The 24933-nt window shown below is 52.8% G+C and overlaps 1 protein-coding gene across 6 annotated transcripts in view; it reads left to right on the top strand.

Moving 5' to 3' along the window:
* ARHGEF10 (Rho guanine nucleotide exchange factor 10) overlaps positions 1–12486 on the top strand; it is an 87218-nt gene extending 74732 nt beyond the window's left edge. For all 6 annotated transcript variants that reach the window (XM_059909807.1, XM_059909810.1, XM_059909806.1 and 3 more), the window contains 3 exons: positions 1031–1205; positions 8247–8369; positions 10755–12486. In XM_059909807.1, coding sequence (XP_059765790.1) covers positions 1031–1205; positions 8247–8369; positions 10755–11266 — 810 coding nt within the window. In that variant the 3' untranslated portion in view covers positions 11267–12486. The remainder of the gene's footprint in view (positions 1–1030; positions 1206–8246; positions 8370–10754) is intronic.
* The last annotated feature ends 12447 nt before the right edge of the window (positions 12487–24933 follow it).

Genomic DNA, 24933 nt, shown 5'->3' with positions numbered 1-24933 from the left:
GAATCACTGTCACGCCTGAGTCCCGGCTTCAGGGCGACCCCCAGGCCGCTCTCCAGCCCTGCCTTTCCAGCTGCAGTCTTCACTTAAAACAAGGTGTGGTGCCCTTGGACGGGCAGCCTCCCTTCCGATAAAATCAGAGACTCACGTGTCCCCCTCGGTGCGGCTCGGCAGTGCCGCGCGGGGTGGGTGCAGCGTGAGGGGCTAACCAACGAGCGCTTTCCGCACGGGTCGGCGTGTGAGGCTGGCGCCTTCGGCCCCCTCGGCCGCATAGTGGGTCGTAAAGAGCCTCCCGCGCTGTTCTCAGTCCTTGAGGAAGGGGACAGAGGTGTAAGCCTGTTTTTTTCCTAGGGGGTTTTAAGTTACCTCTTTTCAGGCTAGAGAGCTGTGCAGGATTGTGACCTGCTGTGGGCTAAGAGGACTTCTTTGAGGGTAGTGTTTCTTCTCACTGTGTGTCCAGCTTCACCCCACCTGCCCCCCGCCAATCCCTGGTAGGCAGTGACCACAGCTGCCCAGCACCGGCCCGTCCACCATGGGGACAAGTTCCAAAAGTTCCCTCTCGGGGGCCCCGTGGAGCAGGGTTGTCAGGATGGAGACCTGGGGCAGAGCACAGCCCGGAGGCTCGGGAAGGACCTGGTCAAACGGAGAAGCAGCAGGTGGCCACCCGGGGACCGGACGGGTCTGGACACCGAGGGGACCCTGAGAGCTCGGCGGGGGCTTAGCTGCCCGTACAGGCCTCCTCGCAGGCAGACGTGGCCCTCGTTCCCGCTCAGGTTTGGGGGTGCTGATGGTCCACAGGCGTCCAGGGGCGCTGCTCAGCACCTGCGGATCTGGGGTGACGGTGCCCTTGCTGTAGGTTGTTGAGGGCAGGTGAGATCCGGGGCGCCAGCTGGACACCCTGGCACGGTGGGGATGACAGCGGCACCTGAGGCTTCACGCGCAGCCCAAAGGGCGGGTCCGTGATGGCGACGTGGGGTGCAGCTCTGTGCTGTACCCCCGACGCCCCGCCTTCCCTTCTCCTTGGTCTCCGCAGAGCCAGCTGGAGGCCCACCAGGAGGAGGGCATGGTGGTCTCACACATGGCCATTGCCGGCGTGGGCATCTGGATCGCCTTCACCTCGGGGTCCACGCTCCGCCTCTTCCACACGGAGACGCTCAAACATCTCCAGGACGTCAACATCGCCACCCCGGTCCACCACATGCTGCCAGGTGGGCCCTGGGGCGCTGGTGGGCGGTGCCACATCCCCCGGGGCCGGGGCTCGGGGCTGCCGGGTGACCCGGGGTAAAGCACCCTTCTTAGAGGTCAGAGCCGCCCATCGCAGACGGTTTAGTGCTGTTAATAAAGCACTGGGGCGGGGGGCGGGGGCAAGGATCTGAGGTTGAAGGGCAGAGAAAAGGAGACTCTCTGGTGGGGGTCTCCACGGGGCTCCGCCAGCCCCACGCGGGAAGGGTGTTCCCGGCAGCGGGAGTCAAAGCAGCCAAGGTGCAGGAGTGGGGTGTGGGAGCCGCATGTGGCTGGTGTGTGCACGCCTGGTGTGTATAGGCGTGTGGCTAGTATGTACACGTGTGAGCTTGTTAGGTACGGGCGTGTGGCTAGTATGTACACGTGTGAGCTTGTTAGGTATGGGCGTGTGGCTAGTATGTACACCTGGGCTTGTTAGGTATGGGCGTGTGACTAGTATGTACACGTGTGGCTTGTTATGTACGGGTGTGTGGCTAGTATGTACATGTGTGGGCTTGTTGTGTATGGGCTGTGCTAGTATGTACACGTGTGGGCTTGTTATGTACGGGCGTGTGGCTAGTGTATATAAGCGTGTTGCAACTGTGTGCATGTATGTAACTAGTATGTGTATGCGTTGCTTGCTGTGTACGGGTGTGTGTGCCTGGTGTGTATTGAGCCGCGTCTCCACGGGGCTTTTAAGGACCAGGCTCACGCCGCACGACATTCCCCTCCTTTCTCACGTTGGCTGCGTCTCCTGGCTCCCGGCTGGAGAAGAGAAAGATCCGGTGTGCAGCGCGTGGGCTCCCACCCACACCGCGTGAACAGACCTGTGCAGGAAGCCCTCCCAGGGCGCTCGAGTCCCCAGTCCCTGTTGGACCAAAGCCCAGCGGTCACGTGCCTCTGACCACGTAACCTGTTTCCACCTGGGCCACCGGCTGTACTTCATCTTGTTTTCTTTCCTTCCTTCCACCCCCCAGTTAACGACTCCCTTGTTTCTTATCCACCGGCGTAGCTTTCACTGTTCAGATCAGGATCCGCCTGGGTTCCTGTGGAGCCAGGAGACCGTGTGGTCAGGTGGGGACACCTGGCGGCCCCATGTCCCCAGGCCCCTTGGCAGGTGTGCCCCCGCCTGCTGTCACCATCACCACACACAGTCCCTGCCCCCCTCCTCGGGGCCCCCGCCGCCCTGGGCCTCCTGTCCCTGTGCCAGGACTTAGGGCTCTTTCTCCCGAGCCCATGTCCCATGCAGAAGGAGCCTTTGGGTGGCGTGTTCTCCCGCGTCTGCCTGCTGTATGCGAAATACCTCCAAGTTCACCAATATCCGGGGATTTTGTGCTTTGTCTGCATCTCATATTTTGCTCCCAGGTTTGTAGCCGCTGGACCTGGTGGACAGTTAGAGCAGAAATCAGCAACGCTCAGAATGAGAGTCCTCTTGCTACGCCCGGGCAGTGGTTCTTGAATGTGGTCCTCAGAAAGGCGTCTGATGTTGGTCTGATTTTCTTGCATTTTGGGGAACAGGGAGGCCAGACACCCATGTCTTGTCTGTCCTTCTTTTTTATTTTTATTTATGGCTGTGTTGGGTCTTCGTCTCTGCGCGAGGGCTTTCTCTAGTTGTGGCAAGGGGGGCCACTCTTCATCGCGGTGCGCGGGCCTCTCACTATCGCGGCCTCTCTTGTTGCGGAGCACAGGCTCCAGACGCGCAGGCTCAGTAGTTGTGGCTCACGGGCCTAGTTGCTCCGCGGCATGTGGGATCTTCCCAGACCAGGGCTCGAACCCGTGTCCCCTGCATTGGCAGGCAGACCCCCAACCACTGCGCCACCAGGGAAGCCCTGTCTGTCCTTCTTTGAATCGTCTTACCCTTGGGCCAGTGTTTCACGGTGAGAAGTGTTTCATTGTGTCCTCTCTGACACTTAGATACTTGTGTCAGTGCGTGTGTGCACCCTGTGTGAGCCTGTGGAATTGCAGGTCCTTGGACCACCGTCATCCTGGACACATGTGTGTAAACCTCATTCTACAGTTGTGTTCGTGACGTTGCCCAAATGGGTTTTTTATGTATATATGGCAATAACGTGTAAACTGTCCTTTCGTGCTCTCACTGGAGTATAAAATTCCAGTAGGTTCTAGAGATGAAGACTTCGCAGGCCAGAAAGAACACAATTTGAAAAAAAATTTACTATACTATACTGTAACTCACACCTTTTTGTAGCAGAATTGAGAACCCTGTTTAGTTCCCTACAGGTCTCAGCGTGCTTTCCCCGTAGACTGTGACTCGTGCGATGAGCTGCATCTTTCTGTCCGGTTTGGAGCTCTGTTCTGAGCACCATTAGCTCCAGCGCTGTGCCATAAACCACATCATACTTGGCAGACACAGTGGATGACGGCGCCTGGGGTCAGCATGCACGTTTCGAAGGGCCGTCGGTCAACTTTCCTGGCCCCCGAGGTGGTTACAGCCCGTGGTTCAGAGGGCGGCATCTCCTCCGGGTCATGAGGCTGCATGAGTCAGGTCAGGACGCAGCTGTTTCCTCTTTGTCCAGAACAGTCAGGGGAGGGTATTTGGATGAAAAAGTGCTGAGACCCCCGCCCCCCATCAGATTAGCCTTCCCAGGTCCCCGCTGAGTGAGCACGTTGCTTTCCAGGGGTGACGTAACCAATGAAGTGGCACAACTTTCTATCTAATACAAAAGTCAGTGTAACTCTAAGTACCATCAACCACATCATAAGGGAATTCAGCAACTTAAACTAGACTCAAGGTTATGAGTTAGGGAACAGACCGAGGAGTGGGTTTTGTGTCCCCTGGGCTCTGGTGGCGTCCTGTGCTAACCAGCAGCTACTCAACCAGCAGTTGGTCCTGCACTAACCAGCAGCTCCTTAACCAGCACTTGATCCTGTGCTAACCAGCAGCTACTCAACCAGCAGTTGGTCCCGCACTAACCAGCAGCTCCTTAACCAGCAGTTGATCCTGCGCTAACCAGCAACTGCTCAACCAGCAGTTGGTCCCGCACTAACCAGCAGCTCCTTAACCAGCAGTTGATCCTGTGCTAACCAGCAGCTCCTTAACCAGCAGTTGATCCTGTGCTAACCAGCAGCTCCTGTACCAGCAGATGATCCTGAGTTAACTAGCAGCTTCCTTCACCAGCAGATGATCCTGCGCTAACCAGCAGCTCCTTAACCAGCAGTTGATCCTGTGCTAACCAGCAACTGCTCAACCAGTAGTTGATCCTGCGCTAACCAGCGGCTCCTTAACCAGCAGTTGATCCTGTGCTAACCAGCAGCTCCTGTACCAGCAGATGATCCTGAGCTAACTAGCAGCTCCTTAACAAGCAGTTGATCCTGTGCTAACCAGCAGCTCCTTCACCAGCAGATAATCCTATTACTAACCAGCAGTTGATCCTGTGCTAACCAGCAACTGCTCAACCAGTAGTTGATCCTGTGCTAACCAGCGGCTCCTTAACCAGCAGTTGATCCTGTGCTAACCAGCGGCTCCTGTACCAGCAGATGATCCTGAGCTAACTAGCAGCTCCTTAACCAGCAGTTGATCCTGCGCTAACCAGCAGCTCCTTCACCAGCAGTTGATCCTGTTACTAACCAGCAGTTGATCCGGCGCTAACCTGCCCGCCTCCCTGGTCTCTGTCCGGGTGGGAGCCGGGAGTGGGTTCCAGTCATAGCCTTTCCAAGCATACTTGGAAGGCTGGCTGCTTCTCCTACTCTCTCCCCTGTTTGTGTGCTTCTTGCGAGCATTTGAATAAACCTGGCCGGCCTCCCCCGTGCTCCTGTGTCCCCGTGTGAGAGGACAGCGGGGTCCCCGGAGAGCGTGCATCACACAGCGGCCAGCTCCCCCTGCCACTTCGTGTTGATAACTCACTTCCGCCCCATGCCAACTGCAGCCCTTGTCGGCATCTCTGCCCCGCCCCTCCCGCCCCGCCTCCCCCTTTGATGCTGAGTGGGTGGCCCCTCTGCCCGCAGCTTGGCCAGCTCAGAGCGCCGTGGTCCCACCTGGAAGGCCACAGCTGGTGCTTCCACAAGGAGTAGCCTGACGCCTCTCAGCAGCTCTGTCTGCAGACCCTCCAGAATGGGAAAATCTCCACGTTCCCTAGTTACCATTCAGTTAAACTTTCATATGTGAAATTAAAGATGAATCCTAGACTACTTTGAAAATGGAACAAACCATCATTTGCTGGAACTGAAAGCTTTCAAACCAGTTAGAAAGAAAAACATCCCAGTTTTCCCTGGGATTTGTTATGTATGAAGTGAAGGTTTCGCGTTTGTTATGATGAAGTGAAGGTTTGGGGGGGTCCTCCCAGGAGCACCTCCCAGAAGCCCCGGGGTTGTTTCCTTTGGTCTTTCCCACCAACCGTGTAGTTTTTCCCCTTCTCATCATGTTTCGTAACCTTTCCGCACACGATGACTTTTCCCCATCCCGACACCACACAGGGCACCTTCTGTGCCTTTGAATTGTTTTGTCCTTTCTCTTTAGAAAGATCCACTTCTGGAGAGAGGAGTTTCTTTACAAAGACTAGAGAGTTTCCCAGATTTTCACTGCATATAACGTAACACAGATGTAAAAGCTGGAGACAGGACGAAAAGTCAGATGTTCCTAATATGCTATTTACAGGCAAAGAGGCGGGAAAATTCCTAAGGGGGATAAAAGGTCACTTTCAAAATGCGTTTATGAATGAAAATAAGTAGTAAACTTTTATCCTTTGTAATTCGAAAGTAAGATCTTCTTAATGCTTTTATTAGTGGTTGGAAATATTTCACATCATATTTTACGAGGATCTGTTAACCCTCACTGTGGAGGTGGGCTGTTTGAAATTCCCTTTTCCTCATTAGTTTTCTTTAAAGCCAAGTGGTAGATTAAAAGTATTTCAGATGCTTCTTTAATAGTCCTAGGCCAGTATTTTAAAAATGATATATTATCTGTGAAAGAAAATTTAACTCACAAATTCCTTTTTTGGAGAAGAATTAAAGGAAACTCAGTTTCCCAGACCAAAATATTTCAGGACGATCAAATAAATCACAAAACAATTTATTCATGCAAATAGTTTTCACTTATATGCAGGACTTGGCTACCAAAATGAGGGTGTGGGTGGACTTACATGATATAAAAACCCACAGCCAACCTCTGAACCGAGCCCTGAGATCACGTCATGAGAGTCTGCTTGTTTTTATTGTTCCCAATACTTTCGTGTGTTAAAAAGGAAATTTATTCACATCTAGGACCACAGGGCTATACCACTGCCCCAGTTTCTATATTCCTTCCAGGAGGGTGGCTTCAGAAAGTGGCTGCAAAAGGGAAATAATAGCTCTGTCCCCTGTCCATCCCGTTGTCATGACATTCTCCACGTTGGTGTTGAGAAGTAAGATATCCAGATGGAAAGTAACCTGCTGCCCCTGTGCACCAGGGCAGTGGCGGAGGCCGTACTTCACTGGAAGAAAACAAAACACAGAGCAGTGAGCCAGTTCCAAAAGTCGCCTCCACCAGCTGCTTCCACCAAAGGTTCCAGGAGGGTCTCAGCTTTGCGGGTTTGCTTTCTGTCTCGAGCGTAGCTGTGGGGAATCTTCAGGTCACGTGGCATCAAGTGAGGCTTCTGCTCTGGAAGGCGCACCTGTGTGTCCCGGGACGTTCCCTGGTCCACGGAGCTCCCCTCTGGAGGGCTGCCCCACGACGGGACCACCTGCCCCTGGATAGCAACCATTGTGAGCTGTGCCCAGAGCCGTGTTTCTAAATGGCTTCTGCAGTTCTCCCTGGCGTTTGGAAACAACAGCTCCCGGCCCAGGTGTAGATAGACACGCAGGTCCCAGGCATCTCTAAAGCCCCAGCGGCTCCCATGGGCACGCATTTGGATTCCTGGGAACTTAATACATTAGCTTTTCTTCAAAAAATATGCCTGTATTTAGAGGTGAAACCAGATCTTTAGTTTTTGTGGCTGTTGTCTTGGTTTGGTTTCAGTGTTCCGTCCCCTAAATAATCATAAAATAACTTCAGTGGACATGGTGACCTGCCTTTGGCTTTGGTGTTTAGACCATTTGTTTTCATGCTTTTTATCTAAGATGAACTTAGGTCAAACGCAGAGATACTGAAAATGACTCATTTCTAGAGAGCAGAAGAATCCAGCTGTTTTGAAGTGCCCTCCCTTCCTTCCTGGCAGCAGCCCGCATGACCCTTCTCTGCTCTCGAGCTTCAGTGCTGAGCAGAGCCGCCAGGAGGGGCTTAAAGCCCCTGCTGAAGGCGGTGGAGCTGTGGGCAGGGTCAGGGCAGGGGTGGGATGCGCGGGGCCCAGACTCAGTCCCTGAGACGAGAGTCACGGGGAGACACGCACCTTTCACTCCACTTCCTAACCTTGTCAGGCTGACCCAGCTCTCTGGGCCTCAGAGCCTCGACTGCAAAGCAAAACAAAGCAGAGCAAACAGCCAGAAGCTCCACAGCCCTTGGACTCCAGTGTTTTGTATCCGCGTTTCCCGGACTTTCCCACCGAGGCCGTGAGAGGTCTCCTTCCGACGGAACCTTGGATGGTCGCTTGCGCCTCTCCCCTGTGATGCTGCGCGCGGGCTGCACTGGGAGCCCGTCCTACCTGTGAGGTCTCTCCTTACCTGCCTAGGTGGGCTCTTGCTCGCACAGGGCTGCCGTCTGACATGTGCGTGTGTGCGCACGTGTGTACGTGTGTGTGTGCAGCTCTGCCTGGAAGTGGATGATTTACGTGGACGGTTCGGGGCGGGGGTGTGTGATCGGCTCTGGAAGGGCCGCCCCAGCGGTGCTGAGAGCGCCGTGCACGTGTCCTGAGGCCGTGGCCGTGCTCTGCCGGGGTGCAGCCAGGACGCCCCCCAGATCTCTCTCTCGCTCGTCCGGCTGAAGGAGTCGCAGTGTGTGGCTAGGGCTCCGGTGACACCCGCTGGCCGGGAGGGCTCGGGGCTGCCCTGGGAGCATTCCGGCGGGTCTGTAGGGTTTCCAGGCAGTTCCCGGGGCCCCTGCCCCAGCGTGTGGGCTGCAGAGGCCAGACTGCGGGCCACAAGCCTCTTCTGTCCCCCAGGACACCAGCGGCTGTCTGTGACCAGCCTGCTCGTCTGCCACGGCCTGCTGATGGTCGGCACCAGCCTGGGCGTCGTGGTGGCCCTGCCCGTCCCTCGTCTGCAGGGGATCCCCAAGGTGACCGGTGAGTACACCCCCCGAGTGCCTGCGTCTCCCAGGCCTCTGTCCTGTACTGTACTCTCGTCAAGCCCACGGGTCTGTGGTCAGCTGTGTCTTTGCTTAAACAGTGTAAATTACTTAGGTGGTTTTCTCTCTCCCTTGGTCCCTTCCCTTCTTCCTTCCTTTCTTTCCTGCTGTAAAGATTACGTCTATTCATTTGAATCATCAGGTCATACTTTTGTCTTCCTGTTTCTGACGTCAGTGGTCCAGGGGGACCCTTGTCACCAAGACGTGTTGTCACATTACCTTTTCTGCCACCTGTTGGCTTTGATCATTTTACACAGTTTTGCTCAGTGAAAATGGATGCTTTTTTATGTTTTGCAAAGAAGGAGACCCAGCATCTGAGAAAGCTCAGTTGTGCTGTTTTGCAGTGTTGCGGGGAGTTGAAATGGGCACAGCCTTTTTGGAAAGCACTTTGTTGTTTAGGACTTGAAGATGCTTTTGCGTCAGGAGTCAGGGTTTGCAATTCAGGAGTCTGTCTCGTGAAGCAGCCAAATCTAGGAATAAACCATGATGCAGAAAGAACGGGAAACAGCCTAAAGGTCCAAAATTAGGAGCAGGGAGACGCTTAAGACAGTGGTCGCGTTGCCATTTTAGAACGTAACACAGCCAGTGAAAATAGAGAGCTTGGAATGATACAGAGAAATGTTAATTCTGTAAGTTAAGTAAAACCAAGATCTTAAAATTTGATGTCGATTATGTAATAACTCTCAGAGAAAAAGATTTGTAGGAAACTCATCGGAACATTAATGAAGATCTCTGTCTATAGTTTCTTCCTACTGTCAACACTGGAATATTTCACTCTGACTGCAGGCAGCCCTTCCTTCCCTCAACAAGCTTTCACGGGTCTACTGCAAATAGGTCTGTGCTTTAGATAAATCCCTATTTTGTCACGATCCACCTGTTAGGATCATGGAATTCCAAGTTGGTTTATTCATTTCTTAACTGCTGTCTTCGGTATGACCTGCCTGTGGTACATGCAGAAGCTGCACATGATGGCCACGGGCAGTTTGAGTGGTAAAGGCTCAGGAGTCAGAAGCCCTTCCCGTCACAGCTGGGGACGCTCCTCCCCGACAGCCAAACATAACCGTTCTCCTGCAGGGTCTCACGTCACCGTTCCGTTGGTTTTTCTCCATAGTTTTGCTAATTTGTACCTTTTTCAAAAAAGAAGTCTTTAATTGTGCCATTTTAGCATTTTCTGTAATTGTCTCGTAGCGTACGTATTCCTCTCCGACGGCTTTCTTTCCACATTATTTCTGAGGCGCATCCTTGTTGGTCACGTGACTGTAGCTCATGGTGTCACTGCTGTGTAGCGTGGCTTTGTTCCCCATGTGACGTACAGTGGGTATTTAGTTGTTTCCTGTTCTGTGTGTTACGTGCTATGCCTCTGGGGGGGTTCCTCTGGCCACCCCTTCTCATAGGGACTCGGGTTCCTCTGGCTGTGTGTCTGGGAAGGGACCACAGGTGTGTAGGAAACACTCACGTTCAGGTTCACCAGGTGATGCTGGGATGTTCCCCTGGGCTGTTGCTTCAGATGACACCTCCATGCCCGGTGTTTGGGCGTCCCCATCCCTCTTGACTTGTCCTTCAGCTCACTGAGGAAGTCACCTCGCCCAGCTGAGGAATCCTGTAACGTCCTCTGCTTAGGCCAGAGTGGGAGGGAGGCGCTAGGGCCCTGTTTCAGCCTCAAAGCATTTGGTGAAAAGGGCATCTACCCCCCATTTCTGTCACCTCACCTGCGAGGCGCTTAAAAATGGACATCCCATGCCCGCCTGGCCCTTGGAGTCTCGGCGTTATGGGGGAGTCTGCATTTCATAAAAAGACCTACAGGGAGTTTCTGGTGCTTCTTTTAAAATTCAATTCACGTCATCCTTGAACTGAAAAGCCCCCATTTTAATCAATACCATAGGACTAAATTATTCTAAACCACAGAATCTTTTTGAAATGAAAAATGGCAGGAAGCTACTTACAGTTTAGGCATCTTATTCCTAAAATTGACATATTTCAGGCATTTAAGTTTTTAAAACCAAGATTTAGGAAAACTTTTCCTAAATATATTATCTTAAAGCAGGCGAGAAGGCATTTATACAGAGAACAGGAAAATAGCTACTTTATCACTTTAAAAGTACAATGCAAGTACCAGAACTGAGATACCGCTGACGAAGACCACGGTTGTATTTTAGACCACGGTTTTGAGAGCATTCTTGGACTTCACTAGAAATCCACGAGAACGTGGTCTGGAAGCTGTTCTCACTCTGAGCTGTCGAGTGCGGGGTTTTGCCGTGTGGACGGGGGGTGCCCGGGGCCCTGCCCGGCATGTGGGGCCCTGCTGAGCGCTGTGCCCTTTCAGGACGAGGCCTGGTCTCCTACCACGCTCACAACGGGCCCGTCAAGTTCCTGGTCGTGGCCACAGCCGCCCCCAAGGCAGACAGAGACAAGCCCAGGGACAGCCCGCCCCCCGGTGCCGACCTCCAGGATGAAGACCAGAGGGACGCGCTCGCCGGTGAGGGGCCCGGGCCCTGCCCGAGCCGCCGCGGCCCCGACGCTGTCTGGCTGGGGGCTTCGCTGGGCTCCCTCGCCCAGGCCAGCGACGTCTCCTCCACGTCCGGGTCCCCGACGCCTTCCCAGGGCTCGGGCTCCCTGGGGCCCCGCTCAGAGGAGGGCTTCGTCCAGGACCCCCTGCGGCTCCCCTGCAGCTCCCCCGGCCGAGGGCGGCGGGCCAGGAAGGCCAAGGCCAGCTCCGTGCTGGTGGCCTGCGGGGGACAGGGCCACCGGCGGGTGAGCAGGAAGGCCAGGCAGCAGCGGCCGGAGGAGCTGGCCTCGTCCGTCATGGTCTGGCAGATTCCCCTGCTGAACGTGTGAGCCCAGGCCGAGATCCGGGGGTGGCCTTTCGGCCGAGTCAGACACCCCGAGCGGTCCCGCCGCATCTGCGCTGGCTGGGGGTGAATCGCCCACCGTCTCGGGGCCGAAGAGTGCAATATCGTCAAGGGGGCGTCTCCGGCAGCCCCTCCCTCCACCCCACGCAGGGGAGCCCCGTGTGGACGCGCATGAGGAGGGGGGTGGACGCCACGTTTGAGCGGGTGGGGGTCCCGGGAGGATGCTTCACCTCTGACCCCCGTGGTCCTTAATAAGCACGGGACGCTGCAGACCTGTTCTCGTAGCCTGTCACCTAGAGAACTCGCAGACTCAGAACTCATGGGGAGATACAGCGTACTCACTGGTGGGGGGGTTTATTAACAATTCTTAAAATAATTGTACTTGATTCAGATTCACTACTTTTATTTATATTATATATCTTTTAACTCCAGAATAGAATTTGTCACAATGAAGAAAGCCAGGTGACACATACCAGGCCGGGTGGTGTTATATGCTTTCTGAGTTGAACTGAGTTTTCCAAAGTGGTATAATGCGTGTACTGTATATTTTTAACAAAGTAGTATTTTTATATCGCATTTTTCTATTAAAAAAATTAACTAAGTTTTAGTCACTATGTTATCTGTAACATTTCACAAATAATGTTTGCTTTGAACCAAAATCCTCAGTGCCTATCAACATTTAGACTCAAGCGTCAATGCCAAAATATCCACGTTGGAGATGTGTGTGTTTTAGTGTCTCAGGAGACGTAGAAAGTGTCTTGCTTGGTCCATCCTTTCCTGCTGTGTTTGCACCTGTCGACCAGGAACGCTTCTAGCTTTGAATGCATGTCCTGAAGCACGCACGGTGCCGGTCAGGGTGGGCGCCGGTGCTGGCGGCGGACACAGGAAAGGTGGCCCTTGGTTGGCAGACTGGCACTTAGGGCCCCTTCTGCGGGCGTCGTGCACGAGTGATCCGAGTTCCCTGTGCTCCACGTGTAGTTATCTATCAATGTTCTACTTACTGGATGGTTAAAACAATGCAGGTCCACCCGAGATTAATGTCTCAGCACTTTACAGGTGACTAAAAATGCTAATTGTATGACTTTGCCAAATATTTTCCAAGGTGCATATGTGCCCCCATGTGAAAGAAATATCTCCCCCAGCCTTCCTTAAACTATTAGCTGCTATCTTATTTCATGAATAAAGTCTTTTTATTTAAAAATACAATATTGTGAGTTGCCTTTTTTCCTGTAAAACACAAAGGGGCAGTTAGGTTCGAGGGACGGTCAGGTGGTCCTTTCCAATGTGGCATCCCCACGTGCTGGTTTGGGAGTTTACATGTGGATTCCAGAGATGGACACAATGTACGTGTAAAAGAGTGCTTTGAATTCCAAGTCGGTGCTGAGAAACTCTGTAAAGGCGCGTGTACTTGCCAGTTTTTATTTTGAGTGACATCATGAGTTGAATTAGTTTAATATAAAATATAAAGAGAAGTATCTAAAGTCAGCTCCATACTCTTTGCACTGATTAAAACTATACAGTTTCTCCGTGTTTTCAGTGTCCACATGAAACAGAAGTACTTAGATATGCCTTTTACTTAAACCTTGATGCTCAAAGACTGTTTGGTCTTCATCAGTACCTCAAAAAACTCAACTTACGACTACCATATTTTCTTATGGGATAAATAAGTAAAAAATAAAAATAAAAATGGTGCCAGCCGAGGTTTCCACTTACATTGTAATATTGGTGACGTATTTAGGAAAGCCTTGCTGTCACTCACGCCCATCTGTCACTTTACCAGGTTTTACTTTCCAGCTGTGTGGTGAAGCTTTCAATATCACTTTATTCTATTCCCATCTTTTAATTAAAATGTGAGCAGTCACTCAGGGACCGGGCCTGCCGAGAGGCCCTGGTTCCAGCCGGCGGAGGGACGCCGTGCCTTTTGAATCTGCAGTACTCAGAGCAGGAGTCCGGACCCTGGAGCCCGGAGAGGAGGTTTCCTTCCAGACGGTCTCTTTCCGGTGACAGGACTCCGGGCCTGAACAGAATTCATGCTGGGCTGGAGGACTCCCTGAATTAGTACGTGTAACTGCTTCTCTCTCTGACAAGCTGCAGGAAATGGGATTCTTTGCAAGTGGAATCATCTGATTTGATTCTCTAAATCACGTCCCAAAGTATCTTTTTCTGTAACTATTTTCATATATTGAATTTGATAAAAATATTCTAGATCCTGGGGACAGAGAGAGAATTTATAGCCACAGTTTTCTCACCTGTCAAATGGACATAATTTAAGCCCTAGCGACTGCACATTTTTTTGGTGGCTTTTAGATTTATACATGCATGAAAGCATTTCATAAAGCTGGATATTTTTCAGGCATAAAGCTTTCAAAGTAGCGGGAGCTCTGCGTTGACATAGAACCGCCATCAGATGCCAAGTCACGGCTCCTGAGGGAAGCAGTGTGTGGAGATTGCAGCCACTTCACTTATTTTCTTTAAAAAAAACCCTGAGTGAATGTGGAAGAAAAAATGAGTAGATGATTGCGTGGTGCTCTTCTGGAGGTTTCCTTACCGTGTGTCAGTTCTAATCCAGGCCCAGGGTGCTTCCTGCTCCCGCTCAGAAACCTATTCTCCCCTCATCCCCTCCGCCACCCTGCTGGCAGGCGTGCACACCCCTGCGACCCCCTGCCAAGGTGGCCCTCAGAGTCTGAAAGAATTAACCCTTGCAAAGCGGGTTAGTGAGCTCTTTGCTGCCTGACAGCTTCTGGGGGATGAAGGCACATTTCTGCAGCATCTTAATGCGGGAAATGCCATCCTGGTCCTTCCAGGCGGATTCCTGGTGCCTCCTTCGCCTTCCGGGCCCGTATCTGGTGACACTTCTGCCCAGTTCTGGTAAGAACAGGCCGAGTCCTGGTTCCGAGGTAGACGGGCCGAGTCAGGGCAGAAACTTCTGTTTTGTCACCTGTAAATGGAAGGCTGTGACCCTAGAGCTTCGCCTGTCCCCCGGGCCCCCCTGCAGTGCGGGGCCCAGGGCAGCTCATTGCAGCCTCGCAGACACGGGGCCGGGACCGCTGTGCTCACGTCCTCCCACAGATGGACACCGGCTCAGAGAAGGGCCAGCGGGCCAGGCAGCGGGGATGCCAGTTGGCGGGTGCACCGAGGCTGCAGGAGATGCCAGCAGAGGGACTGGAGTAAGCCTGCGTCCTTCCCCGAAGTTACCAGATCTTGGATGACAGGGCTGGACCCACAGAGGAAGAAGGAGGGAGACAAGGGCTGGAGCCTCTGCTGGGAGGCTGGGGCGTGGCCAGGACCGTGTGACCGGCTGCCTGGAGCCCAGCCAGGGCACGGAGCAGGCAGACCAAGGGCTGGGAGCACAGACCTCAGAAAAGCCGCCCACGGAAATCGGGGATCCAGGAGCTCTTCCCTCAGTGTTTCCTGCCACTTGCTGCGATAATCGAGCACCCGTTAGCGCGGCTTGCCTCCTGGAAATTCCGAACCCGGTCGCGTCCACCTGCATCCAGAGGGTCTCGGTAAGTCGGGGTCACGTAGACCACCTTGTCTGGCGTGTACAGCAAAGGATGTAGGGCTGCCTTTTAGGGGGTGACCTTACCGAGTGTCCGGGATGCTGTCTGCTGCCTGACGGCAAAGCCAGAGCGTGTGTGGAGTGTGGGCAGCAGGCTGGGGGCAGCAAAGCCGAGGCCTGGGCGGTGGGGGCCTGCCCTGCTGCGCTGGGGGGCCTCCTCGGACACAGAGCCAGCGGAGCCCCGGGGAGGGATGGTGCAAGACTCTGAGATGCAGCCAGGAAGCCTTCTTCCCCGGCGTCCGCAGGTGAGTTGTCAGGGCCGGACACCTGCGCCAGGTGAGGAAGGGGACCGCGCGTGTGACGCTCCAGTCCGTAAGTAATGGGGGAGTTTCCTTTATCTTCTTCTGCTCATCAAAGACAATTGCTGCTTTTCTTTTTTGGTGCTAGCGTATGGGATTCCTGTTCTGTCTTCGGTTCAGTGGTTCTCAGTCGGGGTGAACTGGCCCTCCGCCCCGGGGGCCACGGGGCGGTGTCTGGTCACCACCTGTGCGGGCGTGAGTGCCACAGGTATCCAGAGCATAGCGGCCAGGGATGCTGCCAGACGCCCCGCAGGGCACAGGACGTCCCGAACAGCCCCGGGGCTGAGGTCAGGTCCCGGAGGTTCCTCCTTGTTTCCTTCCAGCCCGTTGCAGACATCACACAGTGTGGTGTCTTTTGTGATGTGAACATACAGGATTCCCATTCTGTTCTCAGATGTCCCCGACTTCTCACTGGTCTGTCTCATTTTAGCACTGTTATTCTAATTTGAGTATAAAAATACCTTGTTTAGGTCCTGAAACAGAACTTTTCCTGCAGACTAACAGGTGTGAACAGGGGCAAACAGCCCACATTTAAACACCCTTACTTAAATTGGTCTTTAAGCAAGAGTCACTGTAATGGCTAGTCTATAGCCTGAAGAAGATATGGATTCATACTTGGCCAAGAGAGAGAAAGAGAAACCCGTGCTGGCAGGAGACACCTTAATATACGATATTTTAAGCAAGTTCAGCGTACGCGTATCCAGATTTACGCAAGCGACGGACGTGAGCTCTGGCTTCCCACATACTGACAGTCACGATAGACACGCTGTTGAATTCCTCAAGCACAGAACATGTTTAGACGAGGATCCTCCGCCTAGACTTCGTGTCTCCCCAGGGTCCACGGTTGACATCAGGGGCTGTGAATTTCCAGAAAGAATATGCCGACCACCGTGCTCTGTGCTGCATTCCCGCCCCCCCGGGAGAAAGGTCCAGCCCACTGTCCAAACTGATGATCAGGAAACTACGTGAAGCCACCTTCCTGGTGCGTGAAGTTTGTGTTGCGTCTGCATTCCATTTCAGTTAGTTTTCTAGACACACAAACCCGGGGTAAGAGCACAGGCTTTACTGCTGTGTTTACCATACGTCCAGCCAGGGGCTCGTTACTTCTTAGAACCTTCGTCTTCTCATCTGTACACAGAGTTAGTAGGAGCTGCCTTATGAAGTTGGCTGGAGATTTAGATGAAACAACGGCTGGAGGGTCTTCATTCAGTGCCTGGCATACAGTCGGTATCAATACGTAGCAGCTGTTTCTCTTCATACTGTTCTCCTCTGGACCTGCAGTCCTGCAATTCACGATTATCCTCATGAGCCCACCAGTTTCTCCCTTATTTAGATGTTTTCACCCTTTCAACACATACGTGGGGTTCGTGTGCAGTGGGCCAGGCCCTGTGCTGGGTGTTCAGGGCAGGTGGGGCCTCTCCCCGACCCGCTGGGCTGTTCACTTTACTTCTTGAACAACCCCCGTCTCAGTAACTTCTTGTGCTGGATGAATGATGGCCCCAAAGGTGTCCACATCCTCGTCATCCACTACTGTGAATATGTTACCTTGTGTGGCAAAACGTACTTTGCAGCTGCAACTAATTACAGATCTTGGGATGAGAATTTGATCCTGGGCCATCTGGCTGTCCTGTGTCATCACAGGGGTCCTTATAGGAGAGAGGCGGGAGGGTCCGGGCCAGAGAAGGAGACCTGATGACAGAACAGGTCAGAGAGAGGTTTGAAGGTGCTGCCTGCCAGCTTTGACACGGATGGAGGTGCTACAGGCCCCTCTAGATGCTGGAAAAGCAAGGACACGGATTCTCCCCAGACTCTCCAAGCAGAACTGGCCCTGCCGACATGTTGATTTCAGCCCGATGAGACCCGTGTTGGGTTTCTAACCTACAGAACTGCAAGGAATAGATTTGTTTTGTTTTAAGCCACTGAATTCATGGCAGTTTGTCTGAGCAGCCACAGGGAACCATACAGTCCTGCAGACTAAAGAAAAAGTCCCGTTTCGTTAGGAATAGACACCACGTAGGGGCAGTCAGCGGGGCCACATTGGGCCGGTCCCCTGGGAGTCTGGGGAAGCCCCCGCCCCCATTGTGCACTGTTGCTGAGAACAGAAGCCCGCCAGGGTGGAGGGAGGCCTGTCACCAGGAAACGTTGTCCGAGGTGTCCTCCTTAGGCCCGGGTGGAGTGAGGATAGGGGGCTGCTTTCACCTGCGGGTACAGGTGCACCTGGGGCGGCTCACTTGATCTCTGCTAACGTGGGCTGTGGGCCGGGGTCTTTCCAGGCTTGGGAACGCTCCCTACCCTCCTGCCTTCTGCAGCGAGGGAGGGGCTGGGGGCCCCAGGGCAGCAGGGCACCCCGAGGGCACCCAGCCCCTCCCCCGGGCACACACAGCTCCCCTGGCCCTGCCCGTGTCCAGTGCCCGAGGACAAGGCCAGAACCCGGATGCAGGCTGAGGTCCCTGAGCCTGGAGGTGTGGTCAGGAAGCTCGCCCAGGCTCCCGACCCCCCAGCCCCCCTCCCCCCCGCCTGCTGCGTTTCACCCGCAGGGAGACCCCGGGGGGCGAGGGCAGTAAACCCGGGGAGCCGGTCAGATCTGTCCTTTTATGGACTCTCTCCAGTTCCTGGGGGGCCTGAGGACAGGCTGCCTGCTGTCTTGGGCAGGAGGAGCCGGGCGCAGGGGGAGGCCTTGCTCGGCAGCAGGACGGGAGGAGGGGTTCCTAGACGGGGCGTAAGGCCAGGCCTGCTGACTGGGGGCCGATTGGGGGAGCAGTGACAGCCGAGGGGCTAGACGCTCAGCAGCGTTCCCGTGGGGATTTTCTCCAAACAAACCTGTCGGAAATAAGCACATTCGCTGTTTCTCTCCAGTGATAAAAGCAAAACCACATACTTTCGGGGGAAGATAAGAAAAAGCACAGAGAACTAAATACTCAGGCAGAGATGGTCCTACATGGTGTACGACCTTCAGCTCTTCTCTGAGGCTGAGCTGTGGCCTGTGTGTGTCCCCCCAGTCTGTACCCCAGTTCGATGGTGTCAGGAGGGGGGCGCTCAGGAAGGTGGTGAAGTCATGGGGGGGGGGCGCCCGTGATGGGATTGGTGTCCTTAGAGCGAGAGGAGGACACCCGGAGTGTGCTGGCTGCCAGCCGAGGGAGGAGGACACAGGGAGAGGGCGCCGTCCAGACCTCCAGACCTCCAGGACCCTGGTCCTGGCCGCCAGAACCGTGAGAAGGAACGAAAAGAAACAGTCGTATTTTACTGCAGCCTGAGCCGACGAAGACAGGGTGTGATGTAAATACGCAGCTACAAACACGGATTAAAAAGTGTTGTCCACGCAGCACCTGTGTGCTGGGAGCTGGGTTTGCAGAGGAGACCTTGGTAGGGGGACGGACCCGGAACCAGATAGCTTTGGGCCAGCGCACCAGTGAAGCTCTGAACAGAGATGTGGGCACAGAGCGGGTGGGAAGCCCCCAGAAGCGGCTTCACCGAGGGGGCAGGCCTTGAGCAGAGGTGGGAGAAGGGTAGCTGGGCCCTGGGGTGGTGGTCCCGCTGGGAGAAGTGGTGACTGCAGAAGGGCCATGAGGACTGGGAGATGCTTCCTGGGGGTGGAGGACAGGGGGTGGGGATGAGGGCGAGGCCGGCCCCCCCCACCCCGAGAAGCCTCTTTTCTGTGTTGAAAGTTCAGATAAACAAACAAGGAGTTTATCTGATGGCTTCGAAAGCACCTGACAGGGCCTTGCTGGAAGCGGGCAGAGGCACGCACAGGATTACGGGTGGTTTCCAGGAAGAACAGGCCAGGCTGGGTGGCACTGTCACCTTCGGGGCGGCAGGAAAGGGTGGCCTTTATCTGTTTATCCAGGATGGTGAGGAAAGGAGCCATCCCGTGTCCCCTCCCACCAACCGAGTCCTCTGCCCTTGTAGCCTCAGGCCTCGAGGCCACAGGACCCCCGGGGTAGGGGGGAGACACAGCAGGAGATGGGCCATGGGCTCTGACGACTGAGGGAGCCCCAGCCCAGCCGGCCCTCCCTTCTCTCTGCCGCCTGGACCTCCTGCTGCAGAACAAACTGCTGGGTGGAGGTGGGGTGGCAGAGGGGAAGTGGCTGCTGGGACACACTCCTGGCGCCCGCAGCTGTCCCCGGTGGGGGGAGCCCATCCTCCCCCCCCCCCCCCCCCCCCAGAGCTGTCGGCCTGCTTCCCAGGAGGCTGAGAGCAGAAGCTGGGGGCCGAGGGAAACAGCAACTAATCCGTGTCCAGCACTCTTGTAAACACATCAAGGGCGTCCCCACCTCCTGGAAGAAGGCCTGGGGGTTTCAAAGAGAGAGGCCCTACAAGTTTGATGTTAGCGGTTTTCCAAAAGTGTTTTCCTGGCGCCCATTTGAATCCCAGATCGGCAGGAGAGAGAGGCCCGCCTGGCTGGCTGTTAGATTTCCACATAGATTTATTGGAAGTAGTTGAGAGCCCATTTTCAAACATTTTAACCGCCAACCCCCAGCTAATTTTTCACAGGTGCATTGCTTAATTCCACAATAAGACATTGTTTGGGAAGACAGGGAAATACCCACCCTGTGTGCTGTGGTCTTAGCAGGGGCGTGAAAGAGCATCAGCTTCCCAGGGACAATTGCCCGCTCACCATCACCAGGCGTACTTGGAGCTGGGCTGCTGAGGTGGCATGTGGCCCACTGCCCGTTTGCCGACCCCCTGCCAGGACAAAAACTGAAAGCAGTGTGTGGAAACGTGTACAGCAGCTGGACAGAATGATCGTGTGTCTAACTGAACACTAAGAACATGGCTTTGCATTTTGCATGTCATTTAAGAACTTTTCTAGCAACTCATTTTTACTGTATTTTGGAAAGGTCAGTCTATAATAGATTGAAAACAGGAAAAAAATAACTGATTCATTACAACAGACGGTTTGAAAAGCAGTGCTTATATAGAGAAGACACAAAAGCTCTGTATTAGTTTCCCAAGGCTGCTGGAACAAAGGACCCCAAACAGGGGCTAAGACAACAGAAATGTATCCTCTCCCAGCCTGGGGCAGAAGTCTGAGGTCAAGGTGTCACAGGGCCACGCTCTCTCTAAAGGTCTAGGGGAGGGTCCTGCCTGCCTCTTCCAGGGGCTGGCGTTCGCTGGCATCCTTGGTGTCCCTGATCCCTTGGTTGTGGCCACACCACTCAGATCTGTCTTAGGCTTCACACGGCTTCCCTCTGCGTGTGTCTGTTGTGTGCCTGAATCTCCTCTTTTTATAAGAACACTGGTCCTATTGAATCAGGACCCACCGTAAGGACCTCATTTTAACTTGGCTCCCTTCATAAAGTCCCCATCTGCAAATAAGGTCACGTTCTGAGGTCCTGGGGGTTAGGACTCCAACATTATTTTTTGGGGGGGGGAGAGGGAAACAGTTCACATGTAAGAACCTTTAAATTGGGATTAACCAGAATGTACTATCAGGTAGCGGTGCTTATTTAGTTTATACTTTGAAGGATTTACTAGTTAGGCCTTTACTATGTAAAGATGACTTGAAAAATTAAAACTGTTTTGCAGTCACTGTATTATCAGCGGGGCACTCAGTAACACAGTGCATACCTTCTGATTTGGATTTCTGTCCTGTGTAACCTTGCAGGTCATCAAAGCCATCACTCATATTCCTTATTAGGCGACAGCAATGTGATTGAGAACAGACTTACTTGACGACAAGACCTACCCCGGTTCTGCGGACCCCCTTTCCGGCATAACAGCAACGGCCCGTGTCCTGGGGTCCTCCAGCCCCACCAGCCTCAGCACCAGGTTTGCAGGCTGTGCTGGCTCTTCGGCCGGAGCATCTTTTGTCCCACTCTGTCTCCTACTAGAGTTACAGGCAAGCATCATGACATCCCTGTGTGGAGACTTCCTCCAGGCTCACTGTCTGAAGTAGGAATCTTGAGCCGAATGACATCTAGGGCAAGACTCCTCTCAAGAAGCATAAGCAGCACCCCTCCCCCCAAGGGCAGTGTAAGCTTGCAGGTTCACCTTTAACTCACAGCACAAAGCGTCTTTGGGTTCGGGGCGGAAGTCAGTGTGGTGAAAGGAAGCAACGAGATGCACTGGGACACCAATTTTATTTTTGACACACGGATTCCTGGTACAAGGAGTATGGTTCCTGTGCTCATAAGCTTTCTGGATTTGCTCTCTGAAGCGCGGAGTCATTCATTCATTGGGAAGGACAGTGTTTCACTGTGAGTATAAGCAAGGGCTTTGGGGTTGGGCGAGAATTCCTGCTCCACCTCACACAATATGGAAGAGTCACATTACACCCTTTAAGAGTTAAATCTCCTCAGCTGTCAAATGGGAGAAGGCCCCTCCTCCTGGGGTCCTGCATGTGTGTGTGTGTGTGGGTCTACACCTAGTATTTTGCAGAACTCTGCCTACACTTAACCTATAGATACACTATATAGAGACTACTGTGAAGTCATATTTAATTGCAGATAACTTGTTCTAACGTTATTAATGCATACCTTGAAAATACTTTAAAATAACCATCAAATTTTTGTTTCTTTTCCAAAAGAAGATTTACTAGGATCGATACTAATAAACTTATGGGCCATTTAATGATGGTAACATTGGCTCATTGACGAGAATTTGTCGCCTCCTGGGAGCTTGCAGTCTGCTGAGGAACAGCGCGTGCAGGACCGCCTGACTACGCAGACCGCGGTGCAGCGCGATAGGGAGCGGCGCTCAGCCCGACGAGGCATCACTTGATCACTGATTCGGCAGTGACTGAGGATGACCTCGCCCCATCACAGTGCTGGCCGTTGCAGGAGGCTAAAGAGACAGGCCTCTGTTGTCCTGTTCCAATCAGGATGACTAAGGCATCAGCTTGGACCAGGGACTGTGTATGATACGAAATGTTTGCAGTGACACGACCGGTGCACGGTCCCATCTATGTGCACCGTTAACAGTCAGGAGTCAGTGATGTTCCAGAGAGCTGGGCAGCATCCTCTATTCTGAGCACAGGGTTCTCAGGCACCGGCTTATAAGATACTTGGAAACACTCAGACATGAGAAAAAGAGCTTCCAGTATTTCAGGAGTAGCTTACGAAAGGATGCAGACGCACCCAGAGTTCATCAGAGCTGAAGAGAGTAGTCAGGCTGGGCTTGGGTGAATATAGGGGGACACTGGGGGGAAGAGGGCTTTCCTTTTGTACAAAATGGATAGAATGAACCAGGGAATGTGGTTTCCACGACAACACACAGATATTCTAATTAATTTTTCATGCCAAGAGACTCAAAGTGCTTTGTAGCAGTTGGATCAATTCCTGACAGCTACTGGAATTTAATAGCTTTTTTTTTTTTCCCTTTTGGAAGGCTGAGTGGGGGTGGTGCATGAACTCTTATGAGCTGTTAAAACTTTGGGGAAATGATCTGTTATCTGGCACTAGCACACGTAGGAAAACACCATCCAGGGTCCTAACGGGGCTCAGAACAAGCAGCTGCGACTTATCAGCCATCCCCCTTGTGCACACGATGCGAACTCTATGGGGGATCACACAACTGGGGAGGTAAAAATATTTGCTGGAAATCACCCAGGAGGGCGGTGACAGAATTAGAAGCGACAAGTTGAGTGGTGCTCCCCCAAGATTAAGACCCGAGGCACGAAGTGCATCGTGCCCATCATCTCGGTCTGTCCCGTGGGGAAGGCAGCCACACCCCCACTTTACACAGAAGGACAGTGGGCACAGTGTCTTGTCCAAAATGCACAGGGCTTGGAGTGGTGAAACTGGTGTTGGAAATCCAGCCGGCCGAATTCCAAAGGCTTGTTCTCTCCACTTCTCCAGGCAGCTTCCAAATGTGGTTCAGAGTCCCCCGAACCTGGAACCCGGGTCCCCGGACTCTGCGTTCAGGGGCCTGTAAACCATCACACCCAGGATGATTCCCTGAGCTTTGGTTCTATTTTTTGGGCACAGTTTTGCGTGGCGATATGTTTGAACGCTTCAAGTCTACCGTGCACGAGCAGACTCTCCCTGAGCTGCGGAGGATTTAAACAGTAAAATAGTTTTCTTGAAATACTCTTGAAATGGATGTTTTTTAAAAATATTTAAGATAGCTAGTCCTTCTTCTTGACATTTTTATACCCCACCTTCAATTTCAGGAAATCTAGAGGTCCCTGGCATTTGAATGAACTCCTAATTAAATGTCATGTTCCTCTGCAATTTCCATTGACCATATTGGGTGGGGCCAGAGTGCAGTTTTAAAAATAAAACATCTAAAGTCTGAAAATAAATGGGGTTCCCCACACTCCTCTACTAGATGCTGTAGAGGTTGCATGGATGTTTTAAGTTAATTCATTTATTTTTTTCATTCCTTCAATAAATATTTATTGAGAACCTAGTATATGCCAAGCACTGTAAAATCCAGTGGGAAGAGAAGTTAAATATGACTTATTAGCAGATCTCTGGAAGCTGGCAGAGTGGTGGAGAGGACAGACCAGGACCTCTGTGGGGACAGCACCTGTGACTGGGGAAAGCTGGGTGGTCAATGGAGGCTTATCCACAAAGGTGGGCGGGGAGGCCAGATGAAGCCCTGATGCTGTGGGTCAGCGCAATGTATCTCTTGAAAAGATGGCAGGGGTGCTGGGGAAATGCATTTAAACTCCCCTCCAGACATCTTTAAATCATGGTGTAGGGTAAGCTGGTTACATGCGGTCTCCATGTAAAAAGGTAAACAGAGATGCATTGAAAATATCCCAGTAGATTCTAAAATATTTCTGACATACAATGGGTAAAATAAAAATGGCACATGATGGGAATTATTTCAGCCTCCAAAAGGTCTGCTTCCGCTAGAGTTAACTGATGTATTTTTTTAAACTTTATTTATTTGGCCACCCAGCATGTGGGATCTTCATTCCCCCATCAGGGATGGAACCCGTGCCCTCTGCATTGGAAGAGCGGAGTCTTAACCACTGGACTGCCAGGGAAGTCCCTAACTGATCATTTAAAAAAGTTATTTCCCAATAGTTTGCTCAGTTTCTGCTTCCTTTAACCCAAATCTTGATGTATTCTACTTAGCAAGTAAACAAATATGTTTTTTAAGGATGTTCTCAGGGTATTAACTCTGGTACTGAAAACCGAAGGGCCCATAACATTTAACTGGCAGAGACTGTTGAAGGCAAAGTTTTTAAAAAGAAAAGGAAGTAAAGGCTCAGGCTCTCTGTGCTTATGGAAATTTAATCATTTTTTCACGAAACCTTTAAAAATAGCATTTACCGTCAGGGGTCCAGTCTTAACTAGAGCTGACCCGGCAGGAAGCAGCTGCGCGCAGGAACAGAAAGCAGCCCAGGTCGGAGGGCACTTCGTCCCTCTCCGCTCTCAGGTCTTTGGGGATCTTGCTTCTCACCGTGGCTCGAGGTTCGGGCGGTCCCTCGTCGCCCTGTGCCCCGATCCCGCTGCAGGGACCTGGAGCTGGTGGGGGCCACGTCTCCAGATACAAGAACAAGTTTCAGCGCTTCCTCTACTTGGGTGTTCTGAATGTTTTCGTTTTTATTCTGGAGTCTGTAAGGATGTAGGCAGTTTTCTTAACCACTAAATATTTCAACAATGCATCGTCCCTAATTTTCCAAATCGTAAACACTAAATTACATTACTTCATGGATTTTTTTTTTTTAAGGGGGGACTAGGACACAAAAGAGAGCTGGCAAAGCCTAGAGCGCTGGCGGTAACCTGTTCCTCGCTCCTTGTTGGGGGAGTTGCTGGATTAAAGCTCAGCATCTATGAGGTGCCGCAGGATCCAGCGCCAGCCCGCGCCCCTCCCGTGCGCGCAGGGATGCGCCTGCGGTGG

This window comes from Balaenoptera ricei, chromosome 21 (assembly GCF_028023285.1).
Source record: "Balaenoptera ricei isolate mBalRic1 chromosome 21, mBalRic1.hap2, whole genome shotgun sequence".
Classification (NCBI taxonomy): domain Eukaryota; kingdom Metazoa; phylum Chordata; class Mammalia; order Artiodactyla; family Balaenopteridae; genus Balaenoptera; species Balaenoptera ricei.
Note: the sequence above shows the minus strand (reverse complement) of the source record. Positions and strands in the feature narration are given on the sequence as shown.